This window comes from Fukomys damarensis, unplaced genomic scaffold, assembly GCF_012274545.1.
Source record: "Fukomys damarensis isolate Sample0158 unplaced genomic scaffold, DMR_v1.0_HiC HiC_scaffold_1, whole genome shotgun sequence".
Lineage (NCBI taxonomy): Eukaryota > Metazoa > Chordata > Mammalia > Rodentia > Bathyergidae > Fukomys > Fukomys damarensis.
In genome coordinates, this window is record NW_022900913.1 from 33,881,180 (window position 1) to 33,899,411 (window position 18,232).

The following is an 18,232-nucleotide window of genomic DNA, read 5'->3' on the forward strand; positions in this document are numbered from 1 at the left end:
CTCCTCCTCCTCCTTCTCTTCTTTTTCTTTCTTTTTCTTTCTTTTTCTTTCCCAGGGATCAAACTCCTTGTGCTTGCAAGGCAAGCATGGCAAAATGGTTGTTTCAGACAGTAGCTGCCCATCCTCTCAAGGGGCCAGCCCTTGTATAAATCTGGTTTTGACCTATCTCATGTATTGGCTTTTGAGCAGCAAACAGATGGACTTAGGCCATGTAGGCAGTGAATCTCAAACTTTGCAGACATCACAACCTTGTTAAAGCATCTTGCTAAACTCCACACCCAGACTATGATTTAGTTCTGGGATAGGGCCCAGAAATTGCACTCTTAACAAGTTCCTGGGTAATACTGATGTGGTTCCTGAGACCACACTTGGAGAATAAGTACCTACTTCAAAGAAGCCAGTGTGGTGGTGTGGTGATTGAACCCAGGGCCTCATGCATAGTAGGTAAGTGTTTACCAAGTGAGCTACATTTCTAGCCCTTGTTGAAGGCCTCTCGCTCTCTCTCGCTCTCTCTCGCTCTCTCTCTCTCTCTCTCTCTCTCTCTCTCTCTCTTTCTCTCGCTCTCAGTAGGTACTACCACAAATATATCTTCTTTGCTGCCAGTTGTCAGCATTGGCTTTACATTGTGATAAATGGACTAAGAAATTGTGGGTATTTTTATGTCAACATTTTAATCTTCAGTAGGTAACTGCTTGTATGTTTTTGAGATAAAAATGTCAGACAAATGTTAGAGAACAAGACATTTAAAAACATCAGAATAATTGAGTAGGAATAGTTTTACTGCCTCTGATAACACAAATATTCTTAGACATAACATGCTAACTAATAACAGCTGAGAATTATCAATGTATGAATTAATTTAGGAGAATAGTTGATAATTAACTTTGGTTTGGGTCCTGGTAGACTAGCTGTTTGAGAACAGTACTTATGTCTTGTGTGTCAATAGTTACTTTTTTTTTTTTTTTTTTTTTTTTTTTTTTTTGGTACTGGGGATCGAACTTGGGTCCTTCCAGTTGCAAGGCAGGCAGCAGAACCACTGAGCTTAATCCCTGGCCTAGCCCTGTAACTTTTGATACAGCTAAATACTAAGGAGAACAACATGGGTCCAGAACTCTAGTCAAACAAACTAGTGCTTATTGAAGACTTAACATCAAAGGTAATTTTATTCAAATCTGGTTGTTTTTTTTTTTTTAAGAACTTTTCATAATAGGTAATTTTGCTAAGTATCAGTGGACCCAGAGCCTTCAGATATTCATTATTTGTTAATAGTACATGAGTGCCATGTATAGAAAAGTATCAAACTAATTACTATACTTGGCTTCCTGTTCAATTAAAGTTTGGAATATAGTTCCTACAACAATGATAATTTCAGAGATTTAAAACCTTAAAATGCAAAATTACTGGGGCCTTTTTCCTCCTTTCCTCCCTCTCTTCTTTTCTTCCCTCTCCCTTTTCTGTGTGTGTGTGTGTGTGTGTGTCTCACACTGGAGATTCAATCCAAGGCCTTCACCTGTGTGTATGTGTGTGTGTGTCTGTGTCTGTGTCTGTGTCTGTGTCTGTCTGTCTGTCTCTCACTGGGGATTCAATCCAAGGCCTTCACCTCTGTGTGTGTGTGTGTGTGTGTGTGTGTGTGTGTGTCTGTCTGTCTGTCTCTCACTGGGGATTCAATCCAAGGCCTTCACCTCTGTGTGTGTGTGTGTCTGTCTGTCTGTCTGCCTGCCTGCCTGTCTGTCTGTCTGTCTGTCTCTCACTGGGGATTCAATCCAAGGCCTTCACATAAGCTACATCCCCAGCCCTTTTTGTTTGTTTTGAGACAATCTCCCTAAGTTACTCAGGCTGCACTCAAAACTTGTGACACCTGGCTCAACCTGGCTCAAATAAATGTTTTTTCAACATCAGAAGTATTCTTTACCTGGGATTGAACTTGGGTCCTTGCGCTTGCAAGGCAGGCCACCGAACCACTGAGCTAAATCCCTGGCCTGATCAGAAGTATTCTTAAAAGTTTCCTATAAAGTTAAGGAAAATGGGGTTTTTGATAAATACTAGTTGCAAATAAATGATTCTGTTTTAAACTATCAGTTGGCCCCTGCTGAGGAAATTCACAAAATGGAAGATAGATCTGAAGCAGTTGTCTAGAATGTGGCACAGACGGTAAAAATCTATAAAACATGAGAAAACACAAGGTAAGATGAGAAGATTGGACACAACATGATGATATCCAACCAGAGTTACTATACTTTTGAGGGGGGAGGTTTGTTATGCACTAAATGTCTAAACCCACCCTCCCATTTATATGTTAAAATCTTAATTCCCAATTCCATCAGTGGTATCAGGAGGTAAGGCCTTTGGGTGATTCTTGAGTAGAGCTAATATAATGAATAGACTTAATGTCATTATAAGAGAATCCAACGAGTTCTTTTGCTCTGCCCTCTGCTATATGAAGATACAAAGAAAATTTTGCAGTCTGTAGAATGTTAAGAGGCCCTGACCATATTGGCACCCTCATTTCAGGCTTCAGCTGCAGAATGTGGTAAGTATTTGTTGTTTGCAACTCCCAGGCTATGGAAATTTGCTACAGCAGTCCAGTCTAACAAGGATCCGTCTCAAAGACATTGCCTGAAAATATTTCTGAATTGTTGAAAGACATGAGTTCTCAGATTTAGGTAGCACTCAGATCCTAAACAAGATAGAGACACCAAAATATCTGGGATAGGTTATGCCATTTTAAGTTGTAGCCTCAACTGTATAGCAATGTAGTCTTTAAAAAAGTTTGGTCTCCATCCTCTTCTAAGATTTGTCAAATATCCCTATCTGAGAAAAGAGGAAGGAATACTGGGGGTTGGGGACTCCCCACAAATAGTCCAGGTTCACATTCAGTAGGCAGAAAGTGTACCAGGCAACTTAATGACCAGGAAATAAGTAGAAATTCTATTTGTTCCCTTGACTAGTACCAAGTGTATAAACTTGGTAGAGGACATTTTGACCATATCTGGGTCCCAAATAATTAGACATTTGTTGAAAAGAGCATATTTTATCACATTTTCAGTAGAGGATCCTAAGGAACCAACCCTCCCAAGATTATTGGGTCCAGGTTAGAAAGATTTCTTTTATCATTTACCAGAAGCTTCATCTCATTAATTCTCATAACTCACAGATTACAGATAAGGAAACTGAACCTAAAAGATGCTTGGCATCAAGAGTGTCATATGGGTAGTAAATAGCAGAGCTGGAAATCAAGGTGTAGACTCAAAAGTCTAAACTTTCAACCACTGTCACTTTTTTGTTTTGGGTTTTTCTCTCTTTGCTGCTTTTTTTTTTTGTTTTTTTTTTTTTTGGTATTTTGAAACAGGGTCTCACTATGTAGTTGAGACTGACCTGGAACTCACTGTGTAGCCCAGGCTGGTCTCGAACTCACAGCAATCCTCCTGCCTCACCCTCTCAAGTGCTGGGATTACAGATGTGCGCCACCATGCCCAGCCTGTTGCTGTTTTTTAAAGCAAGACCTTTTGTATAAAGTCATCTGGTGTTTAAGAATGTACGTGGAGGTTTTAGAAAAGTACATTTTAATGAGCTTTCCAATAGTAATAGGTTTATTTGCACTGTCTCTTAGGTCTACAGTGTCATAAATTCTTTTGGGAAATATTTTTCTGAAATTTAAGCCCAAGTAAGTTAAAATACTTTTTTTTTTCCTTTTGAGATAAGGTCTTGCTGTTCAGGCTTCCCTCAAACTCAAGGCAATCCTCCTGACTCAGCCTCCCAAGCGCTGGGACTACAGGTGTGCACCACCACACCACCTGGCCTAAAACATTTCTTAATGTACACATGTATCACAAATCTGTATTACTCTGTTTTGAAATTTTTTCTTGCATGGAAGATACTTCTTCACTACTCAAAACAAAGTTTTGTTTTGGTTTTTTTCTTTGAGACAGGGTCTTTCTAAGTTTCCAAGGCTGGCCTCAAGCTTTTGATCCTCTTGTCTTTGCTCTAGAGTATCTGGGATTACAGGTGTGCATCACCACACCTGGAGAAAAAAACAAAACATTTTAATTTCTATGTTGTTACATTGCAATCAGCCTATTGACAAGTGCCCCCCTTCCGGGAGAATATCAGGATTTTTCCCAGTGAACAGAATTTGGTGAGAGGTCAGTCTTCTGTGGTAGAGAGTCCCAGGACTCCCAGGCAGAGAAGGCATGAAGGAAGGTTCTGATTTGAGAGGAGCGGGCTCTGGCATCATGAATACAGAGAAATGGGGGTTCAGAGGGTTCCTGGGATGAAAGCTGGCAAATGCAGAAGTGACTTCTAATGCAGTTTGAAATTGTCCTTTCTCTGTGGGGGCACAATGTGAGGAACTGCACAGAGACAGGTTTGGTTGGGAGTCTGAATTTGGTTACTAGGCATTTTCTTATGAAATTTTATCCATTGTATTGTCCTGTAGGATTCAAGTGATCTTTCATATTTTTAAATAATAGGCAATATTTTACCCTATTACTGCCTTAGACTGATGGCATATGCTATTTTAAAGGCATTTATTTATTTAGTGGTATTGGGGATTGAACCCAGGACTTTCACACTGAATGACATCCCCAGCCCATTTTTAGTTTTTACTTAAATACAGTTTCTCCTTATGTTGTGTACAGGCTGGGTTACAACTTGTGATTCTCCTGCTACAGCCTCCCAAAGTGCCGTTACGCCATGGCCAGCTAAGATTATTCTTTCTTGTTTGCTTATTTGTTGAGATGGGGTCTTGCCATGTATTCCAGGATGGTCTCGAACTCACTTTGTAACCTAAGTGATCCTTGAACTCTCAGCGATGTTCCAAGTGCAGGGATTACAGGTGCGTAACACCACACCTGGCTAAGATTATTCTTTTTAAATGAACATACTGTTTTCTTTCCCTTCATAGACAGTTGTTTATCATAGAGTATCTCTAGTCTACACAAATGACCACTCTCATAAGTCAAGGAAGCCATCATTTCAGGTTCTTTTCCTCCTGCCAGACGCCAGTGCATGGAGCTGTCCAAGGTTTTGTTTCTTGCTCTGTCTGTTCCTGACCCCTTTAATCGTCACAAAAAGACGCAGCAGAGTTGTGAAGAAAGTGAATCACACTGCCTGGGTTTCAGACCCAGCACCAACATCTACAGCTATGCGACATTTAGCAAGTCATATACCCACTTGGGTCTCAATTCCTTTGTCGACCAAAATAGGACCCCACTCACAGGTTATTGTGAGAATTTGGGCAGATACTCTTTGTAAAAGTATTTATTACAGTGCCTGGCAAACAGTGAAAAGAAGGATCTTTGTGTTTCCTAATTTGTACCATAAAAGGATTTTAGACTTGGTTTGTTTCTCTTGTAAATATTGCCCTGGCAATCCTGAATACAGGATTGCACAAGGAAATGGAAAGAGTGACCACAGAACAACTATGTAAGGTGTCTAGTCCTGGCTCTGCCATTAACCAGCTGTGTGACTTGCCAAGTCAACTAACCTCTGCCTTCAGCTTCCCCTTCTGTAAAATGAGGGGCTTAAACTTTTGAATTCTGTGAATTCCATTCTCACCTCTACATTTCAATCCACTGATGGATTCCTTATTTGTAAAGTGGCACAGTAATATTTGGTATCTATCATTACTCTGTCAAAGCTATGAGGAGGCAAATTAGGGAGTCATGATCTAAGTAACAGCCTGAGAACCCCGGCCTGACAACGTGCAAGGGAGGGATCCAGGCAGAGGGTGACATTAGCACTTCTTTCTGCAGAACCTAAACCCTGCCAGACTCACCCGAGGAGCTGTTGGTTCTCTGCTAGAAACCCCCGTTCTGTTGGGAGGATTACCGACTGGGTCACTGCTGTCTCCGAAGTACACAGCATCGCCAAAGAGCCGAGTGGCACAGCCCTAGGTATTAAATTGATCTGAGCTGTGTTAAACCAGCTTCCCATCCACGCCCTAGGAGGGATCCTCTGTCCGCAGGCCCGACTCTCCTCCCCGAGACTCCCAGTGGGTGTCCCTGCGCCACACTCCCTTCTTCCCTCCGCTCCCCCGCCTTGCTGCCATAGCAACCGTCCGGCCAAGTCCGGGCCCTAGTCGGGGCGCCCCCCCCCGGGCCAGCCCCCTGCTCCGGATTGGTCCTTCGGGAAACGCTGCTGGGAGCCTGGTTCCAGCGGCTGAGGGCTGAAGCCGGAGGATTGCAGGGCGGGGTCTGCCCCGTGCAGCGTGGGCGGGGCGGGCCGCCCCTGACACCTCTGGGAGCCTGGGGCTCGACCTGACTCCTGGGCCCGGTACCCCACGCCAGACCGCGCTCCCGGCCAGCTGCGAAGTGGGAGGTAAGCTAGGGAGTGTGGGACTCGCCACAGGTGACCCGAGCCCGTCCGCCTTGCTCCGCCGACCTTCAGACCTGGGTGGCTGGGGAGGGGCGTCCTCCTCAGGGGACCCCAGGACGAAAGGGAGACGGGTTCTGTCCTGGGCAGCAGCGAAGCGGCGTCCCGAAAAGGTTAGGCGTTCCTTGGGGCGGTTCTCGGTTGGATCCGTGTGAGACAAGGCGCCCGCGCGTGTGCTGGTCCTGCGCCGGGACCTGGCCTGTGTACGTTTGTCACCTGCGTGGGACGGGCAGAAGGGTGTGTGCGCGCCCACGCGTGAGTCCAGGGTGAAGCCCAGCCTTGCAGTGTGCGGGCCGGGTTGTTGAAAGGAAGCCCAGGGCGCCAGCTCAAAGATGTTAGTTGGTGAAGAGGGCTGAGTCCCCGCTGACCTCCCACCACGCAGGCCGGGCTGGCTGTGCGGGAAAGGACAGCTCGCGCCTGTGGGCCTAGTCAGGAGTGTCTCCCACTGCACCCCACACCACGACGATCCCCAGATAAAGATGCTTCTTTTGGGCAAAGTACAGAAGAGCAGCGTCTCTTCTTGAACATCCCTCCCAGGACTCGCGATGCCACCAAGGAAGGGAAGGATCGAAATAGAATCTTTAAAACGCGGGTTTCGACCGGCATCCACGCTGGACACACGGGCAGATGGGCAGGTCACGGCGGTAGATGAAGGAGCTCTCCGCCCTCAGTGGGGCAATCTAGGTACAGCCTTCTGCACTCTTTTCCTTTCCTTTTTTCCTCCCCTCCTTTCTTCTCTATCCCCCCATCCTGTTTTTGTCCTTCAGTTTCGCAGACAAGAGGGCTCTCTGTTAGACCACCCTCCCCCGCCTCGCTCCTCATCCCATTTCAAAATGAGAGCGAATGAATCACACTCTGAGCTCTCACCCGTGTAATTCAGACAAGTTTGGAAATTAAACAAATTGCATTTGCACTCCAGGCCGCTAAGCAAAGCAAAGAAAGCCGGGTGGGGGTGTTGTGTTCCGAGTTAAGAAAGATTTCAAATGGAATCTTAAACGAGTATTTGTTTATGGTAATTTGGTTTTCAAAAAATATGTATCACACAAGCTTGCATCATCAGTATTCAATATGATTCACAGAAGCACTTCAAAAGATGGTTTCTGTTAGTGTTGCAGAAGCCCTTCTAATTTTGGTTGCCATGGTAACTGAAGAAGTCGCCCTACACAATTGAGAGGCTGCTTAGCTGGGACCAGCAACTGTTCTTCAGGGGAACTTCTTGTGTTTCCTCATGTCGCCATAGTGATAATTGAATTTATTAAAAGATACTTGTATTCAAACACAAGCCATGATTTTTTTAAAATTATTTTGTCTTCAAAGTTTGCGATTTGTACAACAGATATTTTCTCAGACAAATGAGGGGAAACCCTGCCCTCCAGCCCTTCAGATGGCCCAAGCAGTCATGGAAACTCAGCTCTCTTCCCACACGCAGGGCACTAACCTGGATGATATTTCATGTTCAAGTAATCCTGGCCTGGAACCAGACCTCGTCTCCATTTAGCATTTACATTTGGAATCCTAATGAGCTTTCTAATTAGGAGATGAGGGGAGTGTGGATGGGAGGTCCCAGGAGAGGACACTGGGGGGAAAAGCCGAGCCCCCCCCTCTGGTGTTTGGTGTGTGTTGAATTTGCTCAGGAAAGCCCTCATGGGTTTATTTTTGGCTTGCCCACTGTTAAGTGGTAAGCCTGGAAAAACCTTCAGAGAGGCCTCCTTCTGTGTTAAGAAAAAATGTGGCTTGGATATTTCGTTTGTGGTATGTGACTTTTTTTTTTTTTCTAGTAACCAAACTGCACTTAAAGGTAGGTTTGTATGAAATCTAAATTTCTCAGTATTAACTACAGATAGCCCTTTATGTTCTTATTTAGACACAGATTTTTAGTCAATAATGCTTAAGTTGGGACAGACAGTGATACTATTTTGAATACTTTCATTAGCAAATGTTGGTGCCTTTAAAGAACTGTAATTCTTTATGCATCCACAGTTCCTGAGCTTTGAATCCTATAAACAATTTGACACATTGATAACATGATGGAAAAATTTAAAAGCCCCCACACTGACCTTCTTAGAAGAAATGCAAGTATTTTATGATAGTAGATTCATATTTTCACCCACATGTATAGTTCCATTTTGAGAAACCTAAAATCCAATATATCTTTAAATCCAATTTTATTCTTTGAATCTAATCACTTTATTTCTCTAGAATTAAAGAGCCTTCTCTGGCTGATTTTCAGTTGTTGAGAAGACAAACTTTTTAAAATTTGTCTAATTAAATCTATATCTTGTCATTTTTTTATTGAGTTTATTGGTACAATCTAGGTATACAATACAGTTACATTCATCATTGGGATTCTGTACCTTTACATAATAGGTCTTGATTCTCATTTTTTCCCCTTGTCCCTGCCCTCCCTTCACCCCCCCTCCCCTCCCCATTTACAAACACTTTATTTCCATTTTTTCAGTTTCTCATATTTTTCCCCTCTCCCTTATTACCTTTCCCCCACCCTTCCCACTTTCCCTACATCTTTAGCCCTTTACTTCCTATTTCACATTATTAATTATCTCATTAGGATCCTGTGTGCTATTACAGCTTTTCACCACAAAGAAACTATTCAGTATTTCAGTTAAAGAAATCTCTGTATGAACATTAGAAATAGGGAATCCTAAAATAAAACTAAAAAGGAAAGTAAAAGAGAAAAGGCAATAATGTAACATTAAAATAATACTTAATTCTGGAGATGAAAATGGTCTCCAAACATATTTAAATTGCTTCTTGCTCTTATAGTCTTATCTTATTCTTTTTTTCATTATTTAGAGAATATTTTATTAGTTTCTGTAATTAAACCCACGTAGATATGACCTTACATATTTAGTACGATGTGTTACCCCTGTGCACATGGAAAAAAAAATTTTAAAAAATTAACATTTCTAGACCAATATGGCTGTCCATTTCTGTACAATGCCAACTCAACACAGTAAATTGGGATGATAAAAGACTAATAATAGTATGTTATACATTGATAGCAGCAATAGCTATTCCAGGTTCTGCAGTCATCTGAACAAAATTATAGACATTCAGCACATTCCATTAAAAACAAAACAAAACAAAAAAACAAAAGAATAATATCCAGAAAATAGCAAAGTTGTAGCAAAGTTCTGTTGCTGTTGTGGTACCTGGCACCATTTTTTTTTATTAGCATCTTAATCATCATCTGGAAAGGGAACATTCTAGAGTAATATCATTAAATGTAGCTATGATAAAGCACGGTCCCTACTATATATCATAAAGCAGGTACAAGATATTTTACATTCATAGAGGTATGTATATCTTGTCATTTTTATTGGAATTGAAGTTAGTGTTGCTGTTGTGGTACCTGGCACCATTTTTTTTTATTAGCATCTTAATCATCATCTGGAAAGGGAACATTCTAGAGTAATATCATTAAATGTAGCTATGATAAAGCACGGTCCCTACTATATATCATAAAGCAGGTACAAGATATTTTACATTCATAGAGGTATGTATATCTTGTCATTTTTATTGGAATTGAAGTTAGAAACTTCAAGAGAAGATTCAAATTACTTAATGAAGTTAATAGTCTGCAACATGAATTAAGTGCATCAAATTCTTCAGTAACTTTCAGCAACTTCAAGGTTAGCTCAGCCAATTATAGCATCTGAGAAATACCCATTTTTACTGATGGGCACATATTATTCAAAAGACAAGTGACTTCAGCTAACTACTTGGACAATTTAGAGACAAAAAAATTAAAACTACCTTCCAGTTCTATAAACATGTGTATCAGCCAAGACTTAGAGAAAATGAAGGTGAGAAGAGAGATAGCCTGGGGCTGGTGGGAAGAATTAAAACAGAAAAAAGAAAGCTGTGGGAAAAAAAAAATCTCAAATGAACATAAAACAGAATAAAGGAAAGAGTAAAAAGGAAAATGTTAAGTGTAAAGAGAGGTACACAGGAGAAAAATCAAGTTGCAGAACAGGAATCTAAAGACCATCACTCTTCATCATCATCCTCCTTGAGAATATTCATACTTTTCCAATGAGCTCTACATACCTGTTAAGCAAAATCTGGTGAGTTATTAGAGAACCCTTAGAAGGCCTGACTGAGACAGCAGCATTCCCATTTATCTCCAAGTCAACAGAGCTACCTTTTCTGAGGCCACCATGAAATTTTCTACATCTCTATTTCTTGGGATCATTTAGTTGAGATAATTTATAGATGTATTTAATTGTGTAATTGCAACATTTTTTGGGGGGGGCTTCTTGAGACAGGGTCTCACTTTGTTATTCACCCTGGCCTTGAAATCACTATGTAGCCCAGGCTGGCTTTGAACTCACAGTGATCCTTTTGCCTCAGCCTCCCCAGTGCTGGCACCACCATGACAGGCTCTAAAAATATCTTTCACTCACTTGATGCTTTACTTAGTTATAAGATTCTAGTTGGAAATTAATTCCTGCAAAATTCTGAAGATACTGATTTATTGTTTTCTAACTTCCAGTGTTGTTGAAAAGTTCAGTCACAATTCTAACTGCAGGAAGGCTATTTTGTCTCTAGAACTTTGTAGGGTTCTCTTAAGGCTTTCTGAAATTTCACCAAAGGAGAGGAGGTCATGTTGTATGATTTTGTCAAATTCAGTAGTTCAGAAAAATTTACTTTTTATTTCCCTGCTCTCCAGGTCCTTATCTTTCCCTAGTTTAACCACACCTGCACATTCCTTAGGGCCTCATTTCTCCAGGTGCCCTTTTTGGGCACTCACACTTTCTGTGTCTATATCCAGCTTAGTGCTTTGTTTGTCACATTTAAATTATCTAGTTATGTATCTACCTAGTCCAGGGGCCATAGATTTAGTCTTATCTACACTGTTTCTAGACCAAGTGTAAAGGGGAAGGTGCTTAAAAATAATATTTTCGAAATTGGTCATTTCATCTTGACTTTAGTGGAGTATTCCATAAACGAGTAAGCAGGGAGCACCTTGCTTAGGGTCGGGGAGAAGGCAGGGATACAGCAGAGAAATGACCTATTTTCATCCTCCTACTTTCTAGCAATCCTTGTTCAGAGGGATTGACTATGACACGTGCAGTTCCAGGTCAGAAGAGCAGGGAAGGTGTCTGCTGTGTGAGGCGTGGACTCCGTTGGACAGGCCTGGGCTTGAAATCCATCTTGGCTTCTCATTACCTGTACAACTTCAGACAGCTAACTAAGTCCTGAAGTTCTTCACCTGCAAAATGAGGATAACAAGAAGTATCTTTTAGGGCTGTTGTAAGGAGTAGAGAATATATTGTATATATAAATTAGAATACAATAATAACTATTCTAAGAATACTGTTGGTTGTAAGTAACAGAAAATTTCTACTTCATTAGAAGTTTCTTTTTCTTTCAGAAGAAGAGGTCAGGATAGGCCATTGAGAGCTTTGTTTTAGGGGTCATCAGAGTCCTACACACAGGAAGGAGAAGGGAGCAATGCTAGCTGCAACTGTCCCCTTTTAACAGGAAGGCCCATATTCTCAGAAAACCTTCAGTAAGGACTCATTGCCCAAAACCATATCTCCTGGCCACACTTATCTGTGAGGGAAAGAGAGAGGCTGGGCTTTCCAACCTCTGCAACCAAAAAGGAGAAGGAGATGGAGACAGACGGGGAGGAGGAGGAGGAAAGAGAGGGAGGGAGGGAGGAGGGAGAAGTGAGTTTGAAAAGGCATCAAATAAACCAGCCTACACTAATGCTGGCAGACTATCACATCAATAGGGTATGCCTGGTGTCCCAGTGTGATTGCTAAATAACACTCCATCTCGCTTTCAAAAATGTTTCGTTTCAATGGTAAATTTTATGTTCACCCTATTTAGCAAGTATACACTTCCGCTCTTATTGTAGGCTTTCATTAAATAGCAGTTATTAATAAGATAGATCACCACCATAAGCATATAGCGTGTGGTACAGGGTGGTGTGGGCAGAGTTTACAGGGAACAGAAACAAACCTGGAAAGACCAATGTGTTGGGCTGAGCTGGTTTGGAAGGATGTGTAAGGGAAGGTATAATTGCAAGGAGTGAGCAATAGCTGAACACTCTGAAAAATGGGAAAGTATGAAGTTTATATGCCAGAGACTTTTCTTTGGAAAGATCACACAAATTTTCATGATGCCTTTGTGATGAGCACTAATGTGAGGTAACAGTGCTAAGATTTGATTTGATAAGAGCATTCTGGGGACTCATGGGACTGAATAAAACAGCCATTCATATTTATTAAGCAAAGTGGATTTTTTTTTGGTCATCACAAAAACTTATTACAAAAATTTCATGAGAAGAAATTTCAAGAAGAAAATTTTCTAAATCATTCTCTTGCAGAGCATGTAGAATGTGACCTTGAGCTTTGCATCTTCCAAATTTTCTTTGGAGTGAATTTCAAATGGAAATATTTGTAGCTATTTATTTTATCCCCCTAGCTTGGCTTTTTTTTTTTTTTCCTTGTACCAGGGATCAAACTCAGGACCTTGCGCTTGCCAGGTAGTGACAGTGCCACTGAGCTTATTCCCAACCCTTTACCTTGGCTTTTGAGTCCTCAAAATTTTGTTTTAGACAGTCATATATCCTGTTGGGTAGGTTGGCGAGTTGACCCAGTGGAAAAAGACAAAGTAAAGACATTTGGTGAGTTTATCTCTCTGGCTCTGTTTCCTTGAATACTAAATAAGAGATGAAATTATCCTGCAGGTCCCTGCACTTAGGATTCCTAAAAGTCCGGGGGTGCACTTGGGTTATCACAGGATACACTGCTTAGTTTGGCTTAGGGAAATTAAGACGTTAAACTGCAGAGAACAGAGGAGAGCACAACATGGCTGAAGTCCAGCTAAGCAAACTGCCGTTTGTTATTGGCTGAGAGAAGACATTTCCTCAGCAAGGAGGAAAGAAGGTCCCTGTGAAAGATGTGCTAGCTAGGCTGGAGGAATGCTGAAAAGGAAGGAAAATACTTCTTTTAGCTGGCATGGTAGCACGTACCTATGATCCCAGCTACTTGTGAGGCTTAAACAAGAGGATCCCTTGAGCCCACAAGTTTTGAGCCAGCCTGGGCAAAGGAAAAGGCTTATATTATTCCAGGTCCTGAGCTATTTTGCACTTTCAGTGTCCTAACAATATACCTGGTCCAAAGAACAGCAGCAGCAGTCTCCAGAAAACCAAGTACCAGGCATAGCTCACTTATCTGGGTTTGTTCCTAGGATTTTCTAATGGCACCACACAGGTTGAATCAGTTGGAGGGTGTATTGCTGACTGTTCTTCAGTCTTATCCCTTCTCTTTCCCCACAGTGCTGAAAAGCAAACCCAGGGCCTTGTGAACGTTAAGCAAGCTTTGTACCACTTGTTACATCCCTAGCCCATCCATCCCCACTTGCTATTGCTAGTGGCTTTCAGTTTTGCTCCCAACTGTTCACTCCTCTGTAGCCCCTTCACGAGTTAGTACCTGCAAAAGAAGGTCTGCCTTCTAGCCTCCTGTCAGTTCCCAAGGAGAGTAGTTCTTGGTGCACCAGGATTAAATTTATGCTGCTGCATAAATGTGTTACTACATCTGCAGTAGTACAGTATGTTAAGGTTTACTGTTTCTTCAGTGAACTATGGCAAATTACCAGAGCCGGTCTCAACTCTCCATAAAAACATCTCCTTTCTAAAAGAGACCCCAGTGTTTAGCAGACTTATCTCCCTGTTACTTTTATTTTTGCAGTGAAAGATTTAGAACCTAGATAAATTGAATTTTAAGTCAATCTAACCAGTTTTTGTTTAGATTTTCCCTTGGGAAACAATGCTATCAAATAAATGAAGATGTTATTCAAGTGATATGCTGCCTAAGGACTTTCAGGGCAGTGGCTATTGATGTTTAAATTCTCTGTAAAGTGGTGATGCTGGGTTAATATCTTCAGGGTACCAAAGAATCTTATTTGAGCTTCCACTCCAGGATCCCATTCCTGATCACTCTAAATGTGGTTTAGTTTTTAGAATATTTTCTTTCCTATAACCCCTCCTCTGCATGTCCTCTGATACATTACTCTCCTCATTCCTAACAACTAACGTATTTTTATGAAATCTTCAGAATTTGATTTCTTCAACTTTCCCTTGTAAGAAGATAGAATCATCTGCTACACACTTCCTACTTCAGCTAGCAGTTGGAAATGGCAAATAAGAGTCCTCTCAGTTTCATGCCCAGAGCAACGCATTGCTGTGTGAAAAGTTGCTTTAAACTCTAGCCTCCTGTGGCTGTTCTCAGTGACTCCTGTGACAGTTTTGCTCAGATGTCTTTAGGAAAGCAGAAAGATGTTGGCAGTTCTGAATGCTGGAGATGACAGCACGTATACGAATCTATACCTTAAAATCAAAGCAGATCTATTTGCCTATAAGTATTATACCATTTTAAACATATCCACACACAAAACCAAAAACATTTGAGGGTTGGGGATTTAGCTCAGTGGTGTCACTGCTTGCCTTGGAAGTGCAAGGGCCCAAGCTCAATCCCCAGTACAAAAACAAAAACAGTTGACATTTTGGATAAAATGTACAAAAGTTACTTTGGGGGAAAAGGTACATTTTTATAATATTCAGTATTCTCTATTAAATATATAATATTTTGTGTTTATTAGATTTTGTATGTACTTCAGTAAGCTTTCCTAAGTGCCTCTGTGTCTCTCATCTCCTGTGATAGATTTATTCTCAAGTTCCTTATATAAATCTTATCGTGACTTTTATGACTGGGACATGTTTTGTTACATTTCCTTATTACAAGATTATTATTGGTGAATATAAATATTATAGAATTTGCATGTCAATCTTGTTTCCAGCAGCACTTGTTGAACTTATTTATTCTAATAATTTATGACTCTAGTGTTTTCTGTGTTAAAAGTCTTTGTCTGCAACTAAGAACGTTACTTTTCAGTGTTTATTGTCTTCTTTCATTGGCTATAGGCTCCAAAAATACTGAATAGTAACAGTTTTAACAGGTATGTTTGTTTTCTCCTTGACTTTACAGAGAATGCTTCTAATATTTTACCATTTAAAAAGATATTTGTTTAAACTAGGTTGAGCCAGTTCTCCCACTATGCCTAGTTTATAATATTAATAATATTAATTAAATATAAATAAAAATATACAATTTTATTGAATGCTTTTTCTAAATGACCTTTTGTTGTTTCCTTTCAGAAAATTCATGTGTTGAATCAACCTTACACACCTATTATATTATTAAGCTATGCTTACATTCTTGGGAGAAAGTTTACTACTGCATGGTTTTATAGATATACTGCTGGATTTTATTTAGTGGTATTTTGATTCACATTTTGGCATCCATATCATGAGTGAAATCAGCTTTTACTTTCTTGTATGGTCTACTAAATTTTTAATAGGTATTCTATCCCAAGAGAGCTGGACTTGTAGTTCTAGTTTTAGATATAGCTTGTTTCCTGTATGGTATGTACAGTGTATACCAAGAATTGTTATATATTTTTATTTATTCACAACTTCTATTGAGATATTTGGCCTTATTTAATAATAATGATAATAATAATCATGAAACATTTTGGACTTTAGCTATGTAAACTGCCTCCCACCTATACCAGTTTATCTAGAGTTACATTGAGTAAGTTTGGAAAATGACGGAGATAACAAGTTCATTACAAAGTCAGGAATAAGGGCAATTTAACTTGTGTATTACTATCATTGATGTTCATCACTCAGTTTTGTTTTGTTGTTTTTTTTTGGTATTGGGGATCGAACTCAGGACCTTGCACTTGCAAGGCAAGTGGCGAAACCACTGAGCTAAATCCCCGGCCCTATTTTTAAAAAGTCAATTTAGAGAATCTTTTCTGATTCTCTTGCCTGCCTTTGCTACTACTGCTAGTTTCTGCCATGCCCACGCTGAATCTGGACTTGGTGGTAGCCTGTTTCTTAGAACACTAAGATAGTCAGTGAATCCAGTGTTTGGGAACCCACAGATCCTGTACCAACCAGTCACTCACTAACTCTCTGGATTTGGACATTTTCCTCAATCACTCTAAAATGTAGTATTTCATTAGCAGAGTAGGAGTTTTAATATCTATATTACAGATTCTGCTATAATGATTAAATCAATAGCATTGTACAATGTCTAATGTAAAGTAAGCACTTAATAAAGTTTTTAGCTGATTTCATAGTGAATAATATGCTAGCAGTACCACTCTAATACCAACTAAACGAATGACTTCTTCCAAATATCTTTCCACAGGTGCTATTCATTTGTGATTTACATTGTAGCACCTTTTACATATTGTTTTGTATCTTTGTTTGTTTTGTTAATATTTGTTTGACATCTACCCTATCCTTGTTTGCCTTATATACTGGGAAAATTAAGGTTATGAAGCAGAAGAGAGCAATTTTAGAGAAGCCAAACATTCATATCATCCAAAAATGAGCATAAGTCAATGGGAGTACTGAGGAAGGAGCAGTTAACTATGGGTGAGTAAGGAGAACCAAAAAAGTGATATTTCATGAGGGGCTTGAAGGCTGAATAAGAAAAGAGTATATTCCAAGTTAGGGAAACTGGATAGATAAAGCTACTTGGCATTAAGACATTTTAAGGTGGGGAAGTAAAACTTTAGAAGTAAACCGTGTGAATAATAGAAGCAGATGTGAGAAATTTCCTTTAGGACTAAATATTTAACCTAAAGTTCTTGGACTTTTTTTTGATACCAGGGGTCAAACTCAGGTCCTTGTGCTTTCGAGGCAGGCACCGGAACCCCTGAGCTAAATCCCCAGCCCCTAAAGTTCTTGGACTTTGAGGGAAAGGACTAGAGATGCCTTGAAATCCTGGGTAAACACTGATTCTCTAATGTCTTAGAGGTGGATTAATTCACTTAGAGGAATTAATTCACTGCTACCTCGTGTTGACTTTGACTCCGTTGGAGAAGGTAGAGGAGGTAAGGAGTAGGGAGGAGGGCCAGTCTAGTGCAGGGTGTGTATATTTGCAGAGCTGTTTGGAGAAGTACAGAGACAGTTTTGAAAATAGATTAGGGGTTATTTCTTGTGCTTTAAAAGAAAGTAAATTCCACTGGAGGCTACGAACATGTCACACCCAAAATAATAAAACTGGACCAAAAAATGGAAGCTTTTTCTCTCTTACCATTTTAGCCTCAGCAGCCTTCCAAGGGGAAACCATAATCGGGTTGTTTTTATTGTCTGTGGCCTGAATCAAATGCTGGTCTGTAAACATTCCAATGCTCCCAACTCAAATAACCTTCTTAGGAATGTCTCCCCACATTTGCAGAATGCTTCACTGGGGACCCTAGATGTCCTGAAAAAGCAATAGGGCATCAAACCCACAATGTTTCAGAAAATTTTCAGCCCAAGGTGCTCTGGGGAGGGGCGCTTGTGACAAGCCTGCCCTTGTTTCAGGAGAGAGCCCTTGAAAAGGGTTTGTTTTTAGTTTGATTGTTTTTTATTGAATTTTTGTCTTTTCTGTTTCATCATTCAACTTCTATTTGTAGTTTTTTTTCAGATTAAAAAATATCTTTGAGAGAAATACCTATTTTGTGTCTTCTGGGATTCGTGCCACCTTAAAAAATATCTGTACATCTGCATCTCTCGAATGACCAGTGATGTGGAACATTTTTTCATATATTTTCTTGCTGCTTTCACTTCTTTGTATGAGAAATGTCTGTTCATTTCGGATGCCCATTTTTGGATCGGGTCTTTATATTTGGGGGGACTGATTGTTTTGAGTTCTTTATATATCCTTGATAATAGTCCTTTGTCTGAGGTGCAGCTGGTAAAAATTTTTTCCCACATTGTAGATTGTCTCTTAGTTCTGCTAATGGTTTCTTTTGAAGTACAGAAGCTTTT

At 40.4% G+C, this 18,232-nt stretch overlaps 2 protein-coding genes across 4 annotated transcripts in view; one reads left to right on the plus strand and one right to left on the minus strand.

Moving 5' to 3' along the window:
- Positions 1–1,923: 1,923 nt before the first annotated feature.
- LOC104866120 lies at positions 1,924–7,866 on the minus strand. Its single transcript, XM_033761470.1, has 4 exons — positions 7,811–7,866; positions 6,390–6,983; positions 5,777–5,890; positions 1,924–2,006 (listed from the first exon to the last, which is right to left on the minus strand). The coding sequence occupies exons 1-4, from the start codon at positions 7,864–7,866 to the stop codon at positions 1,967–1,969; spliced, it is 804 nt and encodes a 267-aa protein (XP_033617361.1). The 3' UTR covers positions 1,924–1,966.
- Positions 5,818–18,232, plus strand: part of Nim1k (NIM1 serine/threonine protein kinase) — a 60,063-nt gene continuing 47,648 nt past the window's right edge. Inside the window, exons 1-2 of one of the 3 annotated variants that reach the window (XM_010629932.3) lie at positions 5,818–5,894; positions 6,910–7,056. The gene's annotated coding sequence lies outside the window, so the exon portion shown is untranslated. Of the gene's footprint in view, positions 6,319–6,909; positions 7,057–18,232 lie in introns of all 3 variants that reach the window. The other 2 variants (XM_010629931.3, XM_010629930.3) reach the window with 2 other exon arrangements.